Source organism: Melanostigma gelatinosum (genome assembly GCF_949748355.1).
Source record: "Melanostigma gelatinosum genome assembly, chromosome: 6".
Taxonomy (NCBI): domain Eukaryota; kingdom Metazoa; phylum Chordata; class Actinopteri; order Perciformes; family Zoarcidae; genus Melanostigma; species Melanostigma gelatinosum.
Window position 1 is genome coordinate 13,276,057 of NC_136639.1, and position 19,720 is coordinate 13,295,776.

The 19,720-nt window shown below is 43.7% G+C and overlaps 1 protein-coding gene across 1 annotated transcript in view; it reads left to right on the top strand.

Moving 5' to 3' along the window:
- Window positions 1–19,720, top strand: part of adgrv1 (adhesion G protein-coupled receptor V1) — a gene marked incomplete at its 5' end in the record, with an annotated part of 98,105 nt that overhangs the window by 21,274 nt on the left and 57,111 nt on the right. Inside the window, 46 exons of the mRNA XM_079270996.1 lie at window positions 57–422; window positions 597–840; window positions 935–1,150; window positions 1,255–1,470; window positions 1,552–1,796; window positions 1,899–2,080; window positions 2,206–2,704; window positions 2,792–3,101; window positions 3,238–3,447; window positions 3,847–3,977; window positions 4,099–4,198; window positions 4,306–4,485; window positions 4,602–4,765; window positions 4,881–4,968; window positions 5,930–6,008; window positions 6,100–6,238; window positions 6,538–6,679; window positions 7,298–7,563; window positions 7,645–7,820; window positions 7,991–8,118; window positions 8,270–8,451; window positions 8,762–8,908; window positions 9,028–9,108; window positions 9,270–9,534; window positions 10,211–10,333; window positions 10,462–10,684; window positions 10,787–10,991; window positions 11,179–11,325; window positions 11,484–11,739; window positions 12,275–12,477; window positions 13,149–13,325; window positions 13,497–13,679; window positions 13,817–13,996; window positions 14,219–14,383; window positions 14,518–14,638; window positions 14,795–14,918; window positions 15,051–15,189; window positions 15,343–15,528; window positions 15,658–15,893; window positions 16,077–16,210; window positions 16,400–16,598; window positions 16,842–17,061; window positions 17,185–17,424; window positions 17,602–17,751; window positions 19,058–19,278; window positions 19,355–19,634. Of these exons, the coding sequence (XP_079127122.1) occupies window positions 57–422; window positions 597–840; window positions 935–1,150; window positions 1,255–1,470; window positions 1,552–1,796; window positions 1,899–2,080; window positions 2,206–2,704; window positions 2,792–3,101; window positions 3,238–3,447; window positions 3,847–3,977; window positions 4,099–4,198; window positions 4,306–4,485; window positions 4,602–4,765; window positions 4,881–4,968; window positions 5,930–6,008; window positions 6,100–6,238; window positions 6,538–6,679; window positions 7,298–7,563; window positions 7,645–7,820; window positions 7,991–8,118; window positions 8,270–8,451; window positions 8,762–8,908; window positions 9,028–9,108; window positions 9,270–9,534; window positions 10,211–10,333; window positions 10,462–10,684; window positions 10,787–10,991; window positions 11,179–11,325; window positions 11,484–11,739; window positions 12,275–12,477; window positions 13,149–13,325; window positions 13,497–13,679; window positions 13,817–13,996; window positions 14,219–14,383; window positions 14,518–14,638; window positions 14,795–14,918; window positions 15,051–15,189; window positions 15,343–15,528; window positions 15,658–15,893; window positions 16,077–16,210; window positions 16,400–16,598; window positions 16,842–17,061; window positions 17,185–17,424; window positions 17,602–17,751; window positions 19,058–19,278; window positions 19,355–19,634 (8,868 nt within the window). The remainder of the gene's footprint in view (window positions 1–56; window positions 423–596; window positions 841–934; window positions 1,151–1,254; window positions 1,471–1,551; window positions 1,797–1,898; window positions 2,081–2,205; window positions 2,705–2,791; window positions 3,102–3,237; window positions 3,448–3,846; window positions 3,978–4,098; window positions 4,199–4,305; window positions 4,486–4,601; window positions 4,766–4,880; window positions 4,969–5,929; window positions 6,009–6,099; window positions 6,239–6,537; window positions 6,680–7,297; window positions 7,564–7,644; window positions 7,821–7,990; window positions 8,119–8,269; window positions 8,452–8,761; window positions 8,909–9,027; window positions 9,109–9,269; window positions 9,535–10,210; window positions 10,334–10,461; window positions 10,685–10,786; window positions 10,992–11,178; window positions 11,326–11,483; window positions 11,740–12,274; window positions 12,478–13,148; window positions 13,326–13,496; window positions 13,680–13,816; window positions 13,997–14,218; window positions 14,384–14,517; window positions 14,639–14,794; window positions 14,919–15,050; window positions 15,190–15,342; window positions 15,529–15,657; window positions 15,894–16,076; window positions 16,211–16,399; window positions 16,599–16,841; window positions 17,062–17,184; window positions 17,425–17,601; window positions 17,752–19,057; window positions 19,279–19,354; window positions 19,635–19,720) is intronic.

Consider the following 19,720-nt stretch of genomic DNA (forward strand, 5'->3'; position numbering starts at 1 on the left):
GGGTTAAGTATTGTTGTTCGTCATCATGCTATTATTTTCTTTTTGTTCTGTCCTAGGTGGATCGGGCCTTTGGCGACCTCTCCAATGTAACTGTGTACTGGGAGGCTGACCCGAGTTCTGAGGGGGAGCTACTCAGCAGGTTTGGGAACATCACCTTTGGTGTAGGTCAGACGTCGGAGAACATCATCATCAATGTGGCCCAGGATGAGATCTCTGAGTTGGACAAGAGTTTCAGCGTGTCCTTGGTTAACGTCACCAATGGTCGTCTGGGTGTCCAGACATCTGCTACTCTGACTGTGCTCGCCAACGACGATCCTTACGGTGTTTTTGTTTTCGCTAACGTGACAAGGTCTGTCCGAATTTCTGAAGCTGACTCAACTGTCTCCCTCACCATCCTGCGACAGAGGGGCCTGATGGGTCAGGTGTGTCCTTTTATAGAAGGTTTTTAAACTTAATCGGAAGTCTAGAATTGATGAAATAAAGCCATCTGTGATTCAGTTTCTTAGGCTTTTGTCAAATAAATACCAGAATGACGGATGCCCACATGTAGTGGATGTAAGAAATAATATGACATTTTCCATTTTTAATACGTCTAGGTGCGAGTAAGGTATGGCACACTGAATGAGGCAGATCCGGAACCTTACAGAACCCCTGGGGTGGGCCGAGCAACCGAGGGGCGGGATTTTGTTCCCCTCCTGGATTCTGTTGTGTTCTTGGCCAATCAGAGTGAAGCAGACATCACCATCCGAGTACTGGACGATGAGGATCCAGAAAGAGATGAGTCGGTGTTTGTGAAGTTGATCAGTGTTCAACTCATCAAAGGAGAGCAGGAGAGGCTCAGTAAGATACTGACACCCCCACCTGTTTAAGATCTAATGATACTTCAATCATACCATTCTAAACTGATGAAATATATTCTTACTGATCCTTGCAGTTTCCAATTCTCCTTCGCTGGGCCTCAGGACTGACATTGTTACCCAGGTGATAGTGGAGGCCAGCGACGATGCTTTTGGAATCCTCCAGCTGTCAGCTTCTGCCGTCAGTGTAGCTGAGCACTACGTTGGGCCCATAATAAATGTCACACGTGTTGGGGGGATTTTTGCCGACGTATCTGTCAAGTTCCGAGCAGTGCCTTTGACCGCCAGAGTCAGTAAGTGTTGGGCATGGAGCGTGGATTTAAATATTTCTCTCTGTGATTTGTGTGTGAGCAGGCAGGCCATGTCCATATGCATGTGCATGTGTGTAATCCTATAGGTGAAGACTACAGTGTAGCCTCCACCGACGTGGTCCTCCTAGAGGGGGAGTCCAGTAAATTTGTACCCATCTATGTCATCAACGACGTGGTCCCTGAGCTAGAGGAGACCTTTCTCATCGAGCTGATCAACCAGACCACCGGTGGAGCTCTCCTAGGGGAGCTCACGCGTGCCATCATCACCATACTGCCTTCTGATGACCCTTTTGGTGCCTTTGGTTAGTAGACATTATCCAGGATTTGTTCTTTTCATCTTATTTTGACGCTTTCTAAATGTTCTTGATTTTATTTCTGTGTAGTCTTCCAAGCCGTTCCAGTTACCATAGAGGAACCAGGGTCTAATTCCATGGAGGTCAAGTTGCCAATAGTCCGTAATGCTGGTACGATTGGCACAGTGGTAGTCCAATGGCAGGCCACTGTCAATGGTGAACTAGCAGTGGGGGACATCCAACCTACATCGGGAGAGATTACATTTGCCCCTGGAGAGACCATGAAGATGCTCCGGGTGGAGATTTTAGCTGACGATGTACCTGAAATCACTGAGGCAAGAAGCTGACAGTGTGAATTATGTGACATGATACAGCCTTTGAACTATTTTCCATAATTTGAGTTGCAATGTTTATTAATCCCCTTCTGTCTTTTCTAGATAATTAAGGTGGAGCTTATTGGTACCAGTAATGGAGGAAGCCTCGGAGCCGATACATCAGTTAATATAATAGTGCCTGACAATGACAATCCCTATGGGACAGTGTACTTTGAACAGACTGTTTACCGCCTTCAGGAGCCACTGGAGGGAGTTTATAGAGCCAATATTACTGTCCGCAGGAGGTACTTTAATATTATGGTTTTCTTCTCTAATAATGGTCTTATTTGAGTTTTTTTATGTACTCTTATGTACTCACCTCTTCCTGTGTGCTGTCTTTTCCCCATCATCCCCATTGCCTTTATTCCAGAGGCGGTCACTTTGGTCGCTTGGAGATCGTGTACAGCACTTCGGAGATGGACATTGTTGGCTTGGCTCAGGCTGATGGCCAGAATCTGCTCATGTACTATGACCTCCCAAAACCAGGTGTTCCATCCACTGCCCCTCTGAGGACAGTTAACATCACTGGTCAGAGAGACCCCTTGGCTGCATGTGCTGCTGCCTGTCTGAGAGAGCGCGCCTGCCAGGCCTTCTCTCTGTCCTCAGGGGTGACCTCACCATCCTGCACTTGGGTGTCTTCAGGGGTTGACCAGCTGACCTCTGAATCTCAGGTTACGACATATGTAAAAAACATCACTGCAGCTGCTGTCATGTTCAGTGCCCAGGCTGTGGCAGGAAGTGATTACACCCCTGTAACAGCTCAAAGGGCCTTCATGGAAGATGGATCAGGGGTCGCCAACCTCACAGTCCCAATCTTGACTGATACATTTCCTGAAATGGATGAGAGCTTCTCCATACAGATCTTAAAGGTAAACCCCCTGTGGTATCTATGGTTTCATTTGTATTACATGCATTCTTCATAACACATTTAATGTTTTACCTTGTATTGTTTTCAGGTAGAGCTGATAAATCTGACTGTGGCGCAGAAGAACCTGCCCTCGATTGGCCAGCCAGACAAAGCTGTGGTCACTATAGGGATGAATGGAGATGCGTTTGGCGTATTTTTGATATACAGCCTCAGTCCCAACACCACTAATGAGGGGCTCTATCTAGAGGTTCGAGAAGAGCCAATGGTTGTGGTGCCCCTGGTTATAGAGAGGAGAGGAGGGAATCTGGGCACTGTCACCGTAGAGTGGATGTTTGTTGGAGGAAAGGGCACACCAGATGCTGACTTCACTGCTACTGGAGGGATTCTGGTCTTTGATGGTATGTGGATCACTCACTGATCAGCAATAGTATTTATTTTTATAATTTTCGATTCAAAAATAGTTTCAAAGCCAATATCTTCTCAGAATAAAACCTACAAAACGGCATGTCTTTACTTTATCCTCTCTGCCTGCAGGTGATCTGAAGAAGACAATAGAGATTTTAATCAGAGATGATATTGAGCCAGAGGACAATGAGAGCCTCATGATTGGTCTTGTTAATACGGAGGGAGGAAGTCGGATCCTACCCAACTCCGACACTGTAACCATAGTGATACTGGCTAACGATAATGTGGCTGGGATCGTAGGATTTCATCCAGCCTCGCGCTCTGTCATCACCAGAGAAGGTGGGTAGCTATTTTTGATGATTTCCGAGCACTTTTCGATATTCAGTCTATTCAGTCTGTATGTTCAAGCACATTATCACCCACATACTTTACATTCCAAACCCTTCACGCTGTCCCTGTCACTAGAGATGTTTGCTAATTATGTATAAGTGCAAAGGTAAGGGAATGCACTCATAGTAATGGTAGTATGTAGCAACAGGTGGGATCTGTGGTTGTCTGTCATTGTCTTAAATTATGTATGCATGAGTGATTGAAGTCTCCCTGAGCATAATCCATACAATTAGGGGCCGTGAGTTGCCTCCACTGTCATCTACAGCATAATAAAACAGTTCACATCAGAAGTCCATGAATGTATATATCTTTCCAAACCTATATTTGAACTTATATTTCATATTACAGGTGAAAGGCTGTCCTTATTAGTGTTGAGAACAGCTCCAGGTCTGGGTAATGTCACTGTCGACTGGAATGTACAAGGGCCCCTTGTACACCGGACCTTCACCCAAACCTCAGGCACACTTTTTTTTACTGAGGTAAATACTAGAAGGAGATCATCGAACATCTTATCAACTTATTTACTGCACAGTATAGCGAGCACAGCTGTAATTTGTTGTCTCTAGCAGTAATTATGTATTTGGGGTGTGTCTCCTACAGGGAGAACTTAATGACACCATAGTCCTGCAGCTTCTTGATGATGCCACACCAGAGAACAAAGATGAATGCAAAGTGTCCTTGTCCAACATACAAACGTTTGGTAAGGCATCTGCTCCTTGTATCTTTGTGATCGTTAATAGGGCATGAAACCGCAAAATAACCCGAGTCAGTCACACACAGATTAACGTTCCCCTGACTTCCACACAGGTGTTGTGGTGACAGGTCATGCTACCCTGGATGTTCAGGGTAGTGAGGCGGTGCTTACTGTGGCCACCAGCGATGAGCCCTATGGGCTGCTGACTCTCGCCCCGTCATCCCTTAGGGTGACCACAGAGGAACGGGACAGAACTATAAACATCTACGTCAATAGAGAGTTTGGAGCCTCAGGTTAGTGGGCCAAGTGTCAACACAAAAACTTTGACTCAATGAATGGCTTCCCTTTTAATTCAGTAATTCCATTCTTTACATTGTAACTGATATCATTCCTAAATGTTTGTGTACAGGAGCAGTGAATATCACCTATGAGGTTATAAGAGGTTCTCTACAAGACATGTCCCAGGTGGAGGGTTCTCTTGCTGACCCGGGACAAGACTTCATCTCTGGTACTGGTTCTGTAATCCTTCAGGATGGGCAGACGTCTGTCGCCATCCCGGTCATCATACTGGAGGTAAACCTTGGCTTTCTTCCTTTCTGTCATTTGTTCTCCGCAAGCTCTACTTCCGTGATGTGGATTTGTTTGAATCTGGAATTTAAAAGCTTTTATTTTAACATTTGTCTGTTAGGACAACATTCCTGAGGTGCAGGAGTTCTTCTTGGTCAACATAACATCAGCAGTACTCATCACAACTCTTGCCACTGTTCCCAAATTAGGTATGGATAGATTTAGCAGCGTAGAGCTGATCTATTGTTACTAAATGTGTTCTATCACCTTTGTTCACCGTAGACGGTTGTGCTATAGTGTGAAATAACATGTAAAATCGTTTTTTTTTGTTCTACTTCATTCATTTTTATTTTTCTATCGGCTGTGTTTATGAAATCTCTCCTCTTCTTTCCTCTTTACAATTTCTCCTCATTTTCTCTGTTTGATGAGTAGAAGTTGTGTATTGCAAATTGCCAGGTAAAATATACATTCATGTGTTCTCAAGCTTAAAGTGTCATGTAGTTTGATGTACAATACTCCTGTATGGTACATTAAACAACACCATTGTAGTTGACTGTCAAGATGCAACATTGAAAAGCTTGGTAGTTACTGCTACTGCTTTTGCATAGTCACAAACCGCTGTTTAATTTATGAATGAGTAACTTTAGAAAGTGATGAGTAGACAGAATAGTAGACACAGTAGCAGGCTCCCAGAATACTATCGTACTTCTGCGTGGAGAGACACAGTAAACACACGGCCGCTCTTTTGGCAGCAGTCATTACGTGGCTTGGATGGGGAGATTGATGTTTTCTATGATTGAGAAAGCCTGGGGATTTGGTGGGAGCCGAGTAGCACTTTGGGGTGAAGAAAGAGAACGGCAAACTAAACCCGTGGCTGGCCTCCCAGTATCTTGGCCATAAAGTGACTGGGAGCAGACTATTCAGGGGGTCATAAATCAGTCCACCCAAAAGCCTTTGCTGATCAGCCTCCCAAGCCACTTACAAGAGATGCTTCTTAGCTGTAATCCTTCGCTCAAATGTGCCATGTCGGAAGTCAGATTCTCTACAGTTTCCGCTTGCATATCTTTCTGTTTGTGCTTGTGCTGCAGTTACAGCCCTGAAGTCACAATAAACAATTTACAGCATTACGGTCATCATATGTTTTCTTATTGTATGGTGTTATTTCCTCAGACACCCAGGGTTTGGTGGCAGAGGTTAGCATTGCTGCTAATGATGGAATTAGAGGAGTCATTGAATGGACAAACACTATGTAAGAAATGCACCCACAAATAACACATTTCTTATGTTGATTTGTACATGCTCTAATTGTGTTTCTCATGCAAATATGTTCTGGTTTCCAGGTTTGAAGTGAATGAAACAACAGGAGTACTGACTCTAGTGGCTTACAGGAGCAAGGGGACACATGGAAATGTCTCTCTCTTCTTCTATGCTCAGAACCTAGAAGCTCAACAGGGACTGGACTACAACACCAGTGAAACGGTCAGCCATACTTAGCATTCAAACGTTACTCACAAAATCACACATCCACACATACTTACACAGTACATCATATGGTACTAGCAGTAGCATGAATATCCAGAGGGGTCATTTCGGTTTTCATCCAAAAGGACTCGAAGATGATGAGATTTGATGACAGCCAAAAGGTTTTCAAGTTTCTTAAGCAAGTCCAGTTACCCCTGACTTGGTCACTCCACTGAACTGTATGACTGAGAGTCGTCACAGACAAGTATCAGCATGAAGTTTTTAAACAAAACAAAAAAAACCCTCTGTCGACACAGATGCTCCATTTTGTTGATGGCGAAAGGCATAAGTTTGTAGAAGTGCAGATCATCGATGACGCCATTCCAGAGGGAGCTGAGAGATTCCAGCTCATCCTGTCTGAGCCTTCCCCTGGGCTGGAGCTGGGAACCAATACCACAGGTAGATATGAGCGCAGAATAGAATACAATAGAACTTCTGAAGAAGTTCCTGAGTAAAAGAGCATAAGACAGTGAAACATGCCCTTCCAGTACATATTCAGTTAAAATAAACAATGTGAAATTCATGGTCAGAATGTAATAGAGATCTAACAACATGCGAGATAAAAAAAAAGGTCTTGTATCATCAATTGTTGTATTCCGTTGTTTTAATGTTTAAGAGATGTTTTTATATTGGAGGACACTTGGAAGAATAGCCCAGTTGGGCTCATAGAGGAAAAAGTCAATAAAGATAAGAGTAAACAACAAGGTGACCTGGTATACGAAACAACAGACTGAGTGGAGGCTTCTACTCTATCTGTTATTTACATCACATCAGGTTACTTTAGAACACCTTGTTGTGTAATATTGTTTATTTGTCTGCAATGGAACAATAAATCATACACAATGATAGAAGAATGTGTACCATACCTATCCATTTCCTTTGGGTCCTGTCTGTCAAAGGAACTGAAACGCCAGAAAACAAAAAGTGAAAACTGTATCATGGTGGTAGAGAATAGAATCTCCAATTTAGTTACTGTTGTATTATCTTCCTAAACTACATGTTTCTGTTTCCTTATAGCCACCGTGAATATCCTGGCCAGTGACGATGGACATGGTGTCATTTCATTTAACACCAGCGAGCATTTCTTATTGAGGGAGCCCACATCTGTGTCTGGGCTGAGTGAGAGTGTGGCAACGCTTTACGTGATTAGGAACCCTGAGAAAGGCACATTTGGTACCGTTACTGTTCAGTTTACCATTACCGATGCCAACGGCAGTCTGGCAGAGGGCGATTTGATACCAGCACAAGGGTTCGTGGTGCTTGAGGATGGAGCCAGATTTAAGGTGAGGGAAAGTAGATTTTTAGTGGCTAACAGCATTCAAACACATACATGAGAAAAACATGGATATTCTATTGTATTTCAGATGCTGGAGATATGGGCAGTACTGGACGCTGAGCCTGAAGTGAATGAAACCTTCACAGTGACCTTGTCCAGCCCAACAGGAGGTGCACGGATGGGTGACCAACTCAAAACTCTCATCACCGTCTTGGAGAACTTAGCTCCCTCTGGCTTGTTCCGCATTGGACCTACTATCAACAGGTCTCAATACAGATGTACTAAAGAATTGGAAACTTGGAATATCATAAACACTTGCAGTATGCCATGCTATTTATATGCGTAGCTGTGAAATGTGTACAAATCAAAAGGGCACACACAAACATGCAAAACTATGTTTGTGTGGTCTTATTCTACGTGTGTTTTCTGTACAGAACTAACACGGAAGTGGTTGCTGATGAAGGTGGCATAGCAGTCTTCCTCACCGTGTCTCGCAGTAATGGTCTGGAGTCATCTGTCAGTGTGGAATGGGAGATGCAATCGGACACAGCTACTGCCTCGAGTGAGACAAATAAATGCCTTAGTTAAAAGTCACCCCAACTTCCTGAACACTCATGAATGTCCCTCCTTTCTTCTGTTGTTCCTTTAATCCCCATTTCATTCCAGTAAACAATGCAAATGTGATTCCTTTTTTAATTACTTTTTTCTTCTAGAGGGTCACCTCCCAGTGATGGGTGTGTACCAGAGCTTTGAGGACAACCCCACCTCTTCTTGGTGCTCCATTCCTGAAGGGCCTTCCTTTTTGGCCATGAGGCTGGATAGGAGGCCCATTGTTGGATCCTCCCACACCTTGGCCACTCTTTATCGGTGGCAGGGGGTTTTGGTGCCAGTAGAGGTAGGCTAACAACAGTACTGTCTCTCAAAAAGCACATGATGAAGTTACTGTCAACACATACTGTATACTCAAGAGTAAAATCCAGGAGGAACTTGATTAACAGTGAGCCCCAAGCTAATTTACGGCAAATTACATTGTGAGCATACAAATCTCTCTCTCTCTCTCTCTCTCTCTCTCTCTCTCTCTCTCTCTCTCTCTCTCTCTCTCTCTCTCTCTCTCTCTCTCTCTCTCTCTATCTCTCTCTCTCTCTCTCTCTCTCTCTCTCTCTCTCTCTCTCTCTCTCTCTCTCTCTCTCTTTTGGTCATTGCAGTCTATTAGGATTCAGGACCCAAGCTCTTGTGTGGGGTTTGCAGTGAATGGCTCCACCTACATTGGAATTACACATAGTGGTCCTCCTTTTTACCCTGCTGCCAACCTCAGCATCTTCAAATTGCAAATGGACCTCAATATCACATTGGTAAGTACAAATCCAAACATGTTAAGTCATTAACATCAAGTTTCTGTATGTTACGTTAACACTGTAGTGTTGTCTTGGATCATTTTCAAATGATTTGAGGCAATCTGATTTTTTTTTAGGAACAAACCTTCGCAGTTGAAACTCTGGATGTGAAGCACTTCTCCACTGAAGGCAGAGATTATCTAATAGCATCAAGCCAGGTGAGGCTGAGTGTGCCACTCTTTGGACACATTTTTAATTGTTTTCATTTATGTCAAGATCATTAAAAGCAGGTTAAGACTTCTCATTTGGAGAAATGTCAATCAAGCCTCATACGACTGTACTCAAATGTTTTGTTATTTTGTTTTGTTTCATGCCACAGATGTTTGTATGGGCGGGAGGCTCCTTCGCCCTCCTCCAGACTCTTGACTTCGAGGAGAACATCCTCAGTGCAACTCCATTCACTCGTGCCGCTGTTCCCTACCTGTTAGTGTGCATAGACAGACAGGCTGTCAGCTGCCTCCTGCTTCAATGGACCAGTGGGAGATTTCAGAATCCACAGCCTCTGCTACTCACTGGCAGAGCCATTCACGTGGAGACAATCAACACCAGAGCAGAGGACACTCTCCTGTTGGTTGTTATTGAAGGTCTTGCTTTGAAGTCACATAATATTAAAGAATTATGTTATCAGCTAACTGATGTGTCAGACAATATTAGTAAATTGAATTAGATGAGTTGTGTTTGTTTGCGTTTGTATGTTTTTTCAAAGGCTATGGTGCCGAGATTACATATTTAAAAGTGGCCTAAAATTGGAGACAAGTGCACTTAGTCTATGGTATTCTTAGAAAATAGTTGTGTTTTTGCAATAATGAGATACTATTTTCTGTGGTTCTACTCTTAAGTGTACTTTCTAGTGGATTTTGCAGTGGTTAGATGTTGGTTAGGATAGTACAAACAAATCAGTGATACTTTAGAAGGCACACAGAAACTGTTTCAGACAAAACAGCCTTGTTCTGTTGTCTGTTTGATGACAACATTTGCAATGTCAGCCAGATCATATATTTATACTACGCTGTGTATATTTTGACGAGACATAATCCCTCTGAGTCTGCAAAAGTGGTGAATTTTCCTGGTTCGGACCTGTTGTGGGTTTACGGGAAAGGCCTTAGTGTGGAGCAGAGCCACAGAGGGACTGAGAGGTTGTAATTTGTCAGTCTTGGGTGTGTCAGTCAAACCAGCCCTTACTTTACATAAACATGCTATTCCAGCATGAAAGAACATAAATCAATGTGTTTTTCAGTGCATTCCTGTATCCTTCTCTAGGTCCTTCTCCATCCTGTGTGGTATTACAATGGAGCTCAGGGCAGTCTTCACCACAGCTTTATCAGTCCATTCCTCATCCAGGCCTCACCTCTATACACCCCTTCACTTCTTCTTCTGGCATCAGTAAGCACACATGTCATAAACTATTTTGTTTGTTTGTAAAAGTAGCTTTTTTATTTGTATTATGTTGTTGTGTTGGTACTTTTATCAATTGGCCAGACAACCTAATTAGACAGTTTTCTTCCTCATAGCTTATGTCTTGCTAGCTGGAAGGAATGGCTCGTCACTCTACTCCTGGAGATCTGACGTCAACCTGCTTGCCATGATCCTGAGGGCCCCTCCAGCCGTTAGCTTCTTCTCTCTCGTGGTCCCATCCCTCAACACCAACAAGACCCTCTTGGCTTCTACTGAGGAGAACAGCTCCACTGTTTATGAATTCACTTCTGTCTCCAATCAGTCTGATTTCATACCCAGGTACCCAAATTGTTTCACAGAAATGCCAGTTTCTTACCCAGAAAAGCAAATCCTGAAAATTGAATAAGTCATTTTGCGTTTTCTTTCATTCCTCACATTCAGTTCCGGGGAGTTGCACTTTGCACCAGGTGACAGCGAGCTGGAGATCGCAGTGAACATCATAGATGATGACATCCCTGAGGAGCAGGAGCACTTCCAGGTCAGTCTGAAGAATCCAAAGGGCGGGGCTGAGATTGGATTTGGCGGTCAGGTGACTGTCATTATCCCAACCAACGACGATGCCCACGGAGTCATCGGCTTTGCTCAGGTAAACAGATAAACACAGACTTTAGACAGACATGTGCATTTGTCCACTATTATAAGTAGTAATTTAATTACAGCAATTGTGTTAAACCTCAATGTACTTGCACCATATTAGCATCATTTAAATGGCATATTAAGCATTACCACAAGCTATTGGAATATGGGAATATACTGTCATTACCTCTCTGCAGAATTCTCTCTCCGTGGAGGTAGAGGAGTTGGAGCAAAATAATCTGATTTCTCTCAGCATGGAGAGGAAAAGAGGGACTTTTGGCAGACTGACCGTTCACTGGGCTGCCAATGGCAGTCTGGCAGACATTTACCCCACTTCAGGAGTGGTGAGTAAACCTTGCCCTCCTGTCATAATTAAGACATTACTGTATGTACTGACAACATATTTGAAAATGAAATGCTGAACAAAATAAACAATGACAAAATGATAGTGTAACATAACAAATGTCTGCAATCAAGTTAACATGTGTTTTCATATCTGCAGGTAACATTTTCAGAGGGACAGTCGGGGGCCATCATCTCACTGACTGTGATAGCAGATGGTGTCCCAGAGCTGAGAGAGAGTGTCACCATCACCCTTGTGGATGTCACCACTGTGGGGCTGCAGGACCTGCGACAGGCTGCAGTCATTGACAAGCAGCGGGCACAAGCTCTACTCACGATCCTACCAAATGGTTCTCCCTACGGGGTGATTGGATGGCATCTGGACTCCCAATTTACACTAACACAAGAACCACAGAGTAAGAGTAGAATTTATGTCGCAGGAAATAAATACATGAGTGATGATTTGTCAGTGAATGTGTGTTTTCACTGGATCACAGTGCAGAGGAGACTTATTTACTGTAATAAGTTTAAATTATGTCTAAGCTATTCGAAGATATCCTTAAATGTAGCTTTCTCTCTGTTCCAAAAAATGGTTGCTGTAAGTTTAGTTGGTAGCTGAATACCAATCATTCTTTTTTTTTGCATGAGGTTTCGTAAGTAGCGTTTGCAGTAAACACACTTTGAGATTTACTGTAAAGGCGATCTGCAGTGATTTCCAGCATGTAAAGTAATTTGGATTTGTCTTGATCGTGTTAGAGGCCAGCCCTAAATGTCAGAAAAGTCCAAGTAGTGGAGTAGCATACCGTTATACTTCCCTTCATGTATTATTCAGCTTAACTTTATGGGATTTTTACTGATTTAGGTTGTTATTGCCATCTTCCATGACATGACAGGTCTTAGAAATATCATCTTAGTGCTGTGTTTAACATTGTTTTTTCTCCATACTCACAGGGGTTCCAGTCAATGTGACTCTCTCTATAGTGAGGGAGCAGGGCTCTTCAGGTGAGGTGGAAATCCATTACCAGACCAGGCCGGCCCTGTACCAGCCCCCATCCAACCAGGCCACTGCAGGACAGGACTACACTTCCAGAGACAACACCATCATCATGATAAATGGTGCTACAGTGGCCCTTGTCACTGTCACAATCCTACCGGTGAGGAGACAGTGCTGAGTAAAAGAGAAGTTCCATGAAATTTACTTGAGTAAAGAAGAATATGTCAGGAATAGGACATGTTTTACTTCTACCAACATAAGAGTTCATTTGTCGACGAAAAAACCAAGACAGCAAGTATAACAACATGACTGAGAGCATACAAACTTGCAATCAATCTCCCATCTGAGATAAGGGATAATAGATTTTCTTCCACAATTTTACACCTCCCACACTCACGCCCATGCAGATCTACTCCTGTTCATTGCCTGCAGTGTAATCAGCCCTGTGACTGTTTGAGCACTAGCCTTTAAATGCCAGGTGCCACAGCCTACACACACCTGGCATATAAAGGCTAGTCTTGGGACGCAGTCTGGTTACAGTTTGCATGTTTTATCCTGAAGGCAAGAAACAGGAGTCGATCTGCATAACCTCTGAATGGGCATGAATGTGGATAAAAGCCTCCAGTTATGTATTTCTTTAATGAACTTTCACTGCAGAAGTCACAGCCTCAATCCATGGCAACAACATGTGTGTAGTTGACACCTTGGCACTGCCCACATTCAGCATGACTACTGCCTTACCAGCTCATATAAATTCTGAATGCATTTCTACGATAGCATGTATGTTTTGCTTCCATTACTCAGTGTATATGTACATGTGTGTTTTCTAAGGATGACGTTCCAGAGCTGGCAGAGAGTTTCCTGGTAAATATCACAAGTGTGGCGCTAGTTAAAGGGTCAATGGGAGCAGGGCAGCCCAGTGTGAAGAGGCCTGGTATGGAAGTAGCAGAGGTCACCATCCAGGAGAATGATGACCCTCGAGGGATTCTGCAGTTCAACGTGTCTGAGGTGAGCACAGGGTCATCTCTGTGATAGTGACTTTGACATGAACATGATAGAGATGCAATCTCAATGATGATATAACAATTTCTATCTCTGACCTCAACTGATGCAATATAGACACATATTCCTAATAATATTCAGTCCTAATTAAACATTATTCCCTCATTTTTTGTCCAGGATGTCACTGGAAGCGTGCTTGCATATGAGATTCCACCACCAGACAACGTCCTCCATCTGTCAGTGGTGCGACTCGCTGGTACAACTGGAAGACTGGTCATCTACTGGGAGGCTCAGCCAGTCACTGCTGATCTGAACGATTTCAGCCCCTCATTTGGGAACGTCACCTTTCAAGATGGGCAGGTAAATGGATGAATTGTCCTTATTTGAAATCAACCTGCCTTTGATATCACATCAAGCCAAGATGTGAAGCTGTCCACAGGTTATTACATACAGAGCTTTCTGGTCGTTAGCTTGTGTTTCACTTGACTGATTTTTAGAGTAATGCTGCAATTACCATCACCATCTCGGATGACGAACGGGTGGAGACTTTGGAGACCTTCAGAGTGAATTTACTGCGTGTGATTGGTGGTGCTCGACTGGGAGAAGCTACCTCTGTTACTATCAGCATTCCACCCAACGACTCACCTCTCGGCCGATTTGGATTTCAGGAACTGGAGGTGATTTTAAAAGACTTACTGTATACTTTGGGACACTTTCTCCATCAACAGATTTGTGGTCCACCAGGACTTAAACGAACGTACCTCACTTACATACTTAACATCATCTCAAATCCCTCTAATATCACAGTGATTCTCAACTTATCTATAACGACCTATTCATTTTTATTCATTCTACTTTTTCCATTTCAGAAATAATGATCTTACTCAATCCCCTCTTAGGTTACTGTCAGCGAGCCAGAGTTTGTGGATGATCCTGCTGCTGTGGCGACACTATCAGTGCTGCGTAGTCCGGGAGGCGAAGGGGCAGTGACTTTGGGGTGGCAGCTGGAAGACCAGGCTACAGATGACCTCTCACCTTTCAATGGAACTCTTGTCTTCACTGAGGTACAGTTTAAAAGGAGTGGAGTCACTGTCCCACATATTGTAATAATAACATTGGGCAATACTCCATCTTTTATCTTTATGTGCCGTCTTGTACGTTGCTTCATGAAGTCTGCTATACTCTTCATACCTCCCAGGCTGACTCTATGAAGTCGTTTATGATCCGAGCCCTTGCTGACACAGCACTGGAAGGAGATGAGCGTTTCACTGTTCGGCTGTTTCCTGCTGAGAGTGGAGCTGTCATTGACCCCTTAACAGGTCAGCATTCATGATAGAACCTCACCCCGCCAGTGCATCAAGTGATTGAAGAAATGTGAAGTTTGGTCCTTCAGGGTTGTCTTACATTGATGCAATAATCATATCCATCTTCCTCATCTGTTTTCCCAACCATGCTCTCTTCATCTACTGCTCTAGGCATGGTCACCATAACGATCAGGGCAGACAAAGCTGCCCTGGGGATTATTGGAATAGAAGAGTCTTCCAGGAACATCCTCATTGGAGAACCTCTGGGAGATTACAATGGTAGTGCAGTGGTTAGGTGAGATAAACATCAAACTATATCACTAACCTGGGAAGACAAACAAGATAGTGCTTTAAATTCCACTGCCTCTGTTTATTCATCAAAATTGGAATGTGAAAATCCTTTTGTATATTTGTGTGTATCCCCCAGCCTTGTGCGAGGGCCAGGTGTTTTTGGAGAGGTCCAGGTGTACTGGAATATCACTCCAGCTGTGGTCTCTGAGTTTGAAGCGATCTCTGGCACCGTGACTATGAAAGACGGACAGTCTGTTGCCTCGATTATTCTGAAGGTACTGAATAATACAACAATTCACAGAGAAATCTAGATATTGTCTGTATCAATGTACTGCAGAATAGGCATATGCAGACCAAAATGTATCATAATAATGCCTTTTAATGTGCTTTCTGTAAAAATGTCCCTGTCATATCCATCATGATGGCAGGCCCTGGATGATGATCTCCCTGAAGAGCGTCGTGAGTACCAGCTTACTCTGACCTCCGCCACAGCTGGAATGGAAATCAGTTCAATAGCCAAGCATGCTAAGATTATGATGGCAGCCAGCGACAACCCCTATGGCCTGTTCTCCTTCACCCAACACCAGATCAGGGTGTCCGAGGAGGAGGGAATGGTGAGGTCAATAGCATGAGGCTGGTACATATATAGATCTGCTATATGGTGGAGTAAGCTCATTAACAAAGTAGGTTGTGTATACAAACCTAATCCAAGGCCATATGATTTTCTCTCTTTTATCTTTCAGGTGAATGTGACAGTTAATCGCTCCTTAGGCAGCCTGGGTAGTGTGTGGGTGACCTATCATACCTCAGGGAACACAGCAGTCAGTGGAGTTGACTTTGCTCCAGCTTCAGGACGACTGCTCTTTACTTCAGGCCAGACCTCACAACAAGTCACACTGCATATCCAGGATGACAGTCTTGCAGAGGATACTGAGATGTTCTTCCTCAGCATCACTAAAGTGGAGCTCGTCAATGTCAGGTAAAGTTACTTGATACATTGGAGTAGATTAGCACCTTTATTGGTTGATATGTTTAAAATCGTTTCAACAGGTCATAGTCATTCATAACATTGGCATTTCAAAAGCCTTCATTTAGTGTTGGTGTGACTGTCAAAGATTTCATGACAGTGACTCTTCATTCTGTGTCTCCCTCTGGTGGTCAGTGCTGTTGTGTCGGGTCTCCAGCTGGACCAGCCTCCAGCTATAGGCAACATCTCTTCTCTTGCTGTACTCATATTAAAGAATGACAATGCTGAGGGTATCCTGGAGTTCAGGCAGGATTATGTCAACATTACAGGTAAGAGGCAAAACAAAGACAATTTGAAATCTATCTTGTAAAATGTGAAATGTTCAAGCCAGGCAAAGACAAATAAAGTAAATAGAACTGTCGTACAAAATGTGCTATGACACAATTTGATACAGAGATATTAATAGATGATTCACTACATGTACAATCCATGTTTTCTTCTGTCTCTCTTTCTGTCAGTTGAGGAGGATGTGGGCGTTGTGTTGATCCCGGTGGTGAGGAGAGCGGGCTCATATGGACCGGTTTCAGCTCAGTTCACTTCCAGAGGCCTGAGTGCAACCCCTGACCTCGACTACATCCTGAATAATGGCTCAGCAAAGTTTGTCCATGGCCAGAATACCAGCTACATCAATGTCACTATTATAGATGACCTGGACAGGTGAAAGAAGAAATATTTAAAATACATGTCCAGCTCAATTCCTAAAATGTTTTTATTTATATAGGATGCCTATTTATGTGTGTGACCCATTTTTACACCCTGGCTTCATGTGATGTCCTCTTTTTGTTCGTTAGTAGGTCACGTGATTCAAAAGCTCAGACTTTAAAAAACATGAAATCACAAACTATAATGAGTGAAGGACATTGTCAAATTCCAATTGAACACTGAAATTGTCTCCCCCAGTGAATATGCGGAGGTATTTGAGGTCCTGCTGGTTGGAGCTACAGATGGAGCAGTTCTGGGCTCTCAACAAGTTGCCAGAGTAACCATCGGCAAGAGTGACTCTCCAAGTGGGGTGGTTCGTTTCCTGAACGAGAGCCTAATCACTCTGGTCAATCCTGACTCCACCCTCAAACTGAGTATTGTTCTGGAGAGAGCAGGAGGCCTAGTGGGCAATGCAACGGTATGAGGGACAATATCATCTTATTATACCACTTCAGTTCTCTCAGCAATTGTTGCTCGCCGTTAACTCACATAAGTTCTATGTGGACATCAACTAATTCAAACTGGTTTTACATTGTGGCAGGTTGCTTGGATCATCCTTGGCCCTAATAGCAGAGAGGTCCTTCCTCCATTGAATAAAGACATTCGAGAGCCTGTGAACGGGTCCTTCTTCTTCAGGGATGGAGATGAAGGTACACGCGTCATAGAGCTGCGGATTCTCCCCCATGGGGAAGTGGAGGTGGAAGAGACATTTGTTGTAGAGCTCAGCATTCTGTCTGGAGAGTTGGATGTTGACCCTCAGGCTGGTTCCATAACACTGAAGGTACTTCATTGTATAAGTCCACAACGTTGAGTTCACCATCATGAATCAGTTAAGATTGTTGAAAAAGAATGATCTGAATTTGATTTCCAAGGCATTTATTGCTGTAAGAAATCGAATGAGATGGAGCCCTTCACACCCTACTCACCCTTGTTCTCTTCTAATGTGTTTGTCTCCCAGATAGAGAGGTTTGGTGACCCAAATGGTATAGTCCAGTTTACTGAGGATGCTCTTCGAGAGCGTGTCTACAATGAATCCACAGAAGCAGAGGGCCCCTTCAACATTTCCCTGTATATTACACGCAGAGAGGGTGTCATGGGTAACATCACGGTAAGATTTCATTATTATACATTTAATTAATCTGTCAAGTCGATCCCTCTCAATCACCATGTATGAGCCATATTGTTGGACTTTGACTTTGTATTGAACTTAATACTAAAAGGCTGGCTTAGTGACTGTTTGCTATCTGACTCGTGGTGAGATACCACAGGATTATCACGAAGAGGAACTCAGTCACGAACACCCACAGAACATAAGACAGAGATCGAAGTTTCTTCAGTTCACGCTGATTTATTTGCGTCACACAGAACACAAGTAAACCGAGTTGTCCGGAATCAACTGACGAACAAAAGACTTTATACCCTCTGATTCACTTTGTTATGATCGGCCCCCTGTTTTCACCCACCCGCTCCCAATGTTCATCTGGACAGTCATCTGGTTCATTGTGTCATACATGTAGGATTAACGAGCCGCTCTCAGCCCTGGTACATTGGAGGCTTTTGAGACATCTGGTCACATGAGACGTATCATTTCTCTGCTAATGAAGCCTTATTCGGATGTAGCCCTGGCGTTTGGGCCTAACTGCCTCTATTCTCCTTCTCTAGAAACTTCGTTATGAAGTCATATCGTACATATCTTTATGTTCAATCAATTCCTTGGAATCTTGTTAGGGTGACATTACTGTCTACTGACATCACGGTTTCTTATCTTTTATATTAACAAATCTTTATGACCTTGTCATGAGGACATAACGTGTACATCTGTACTTTATCAATTTACTTTTACCATATTTTACCTTTTCATTTCACCTTATCAACTCTTAGTGCATGGGTGTACTTCAAATTAAGTTACCTCAAATTCCCATCTGTCCCCGGCTTTGAGCCAATCAACCCTCTAAGTTTTTTCGACTCATCGTCCCAGAGTCTCTAAAGAGGCTGACCTTGTGTGTATCAGCAGAGTCCCTGCCCTCTGCAATTCATTTTCATATTTTGCTGATTTCGGTACGTTTCTGGGCATTGACCTCTATAAAAACGTAGCAGCCAGGTGCCAGATCGTAAGCACGCATCGAAGAGGAAGCTACTAAAATGGCGGACACAGGGCCTCAAAAAAGACAGGAATAGCGTGGCGAAGAGCCAAGCGGACAGACCTCGTTCCAAAGCAAGAGTGAATGTGGGGTTTGCTTTCACCTGTCGGAGAGCACCCTAACCACAGTCAGGGGGCTTTCGCTTCTGGTGTCGTTGAGCGTCAGACAAACCGGACAGACGTATACTACTCATTCTGCCTAAACTAACTGAATTTCATTCTTTGTTGCCACTGTTCAAGTTTAAACACAACCCTACTTTCTCTCACACCTCAGGTGCGTTGGCAGATACAGAGTGACTCGGATATAGCTGGTGACTTCCTAGCCTTAGGTGGCTCAGTGGTGATCCTGGAAGGCCAAAGGGATGCAGAAATTGTCCTCAGCCTGATGCCTGATACAGTGCCAGAGCTAGAGGAGCTCTACACTGTCCAGCTCACGGCTGTGGAGGGTGGTGCCACTCTGGATGCCAACCAAAACCTGATCAGGACGCGTATCAGGTTTGTCAAATTGAATTCCAGGTAAAAAGTCTAAAATTGAATTACCTTGAAATGAATCTTCCTCTCTCACCCTTAGGGTACGTGCTAACGATGAGCCCCACGGTGTCTTTTCCTTGAACCCTGACCAACAGTCCATTATGATAGTGGGGTCAGAGTCTCAGGTCACCAGAGCTCTGGTTATGAATGTGACACGGCTTGCCGGGCTGTTTGGCAACGCCAGTGTGGGCTACAGGATCAGTGGAGGGATGGATGAAGTGATGGACATCAAGGAAATACTGGGAGGACAAGCTGAAGGAAGGCTGTTCTTGAGAGAGGGACTGACCTTCAGTACTATCACTGTGCCCATCAGCAGTCAGGTAATGATGAGCAGGCTTGTGCAAAGACATGCAAACCTTTTTCAAATACCTTAGTGTATGTTATTTTTAACACTTGTTTTCCTGCT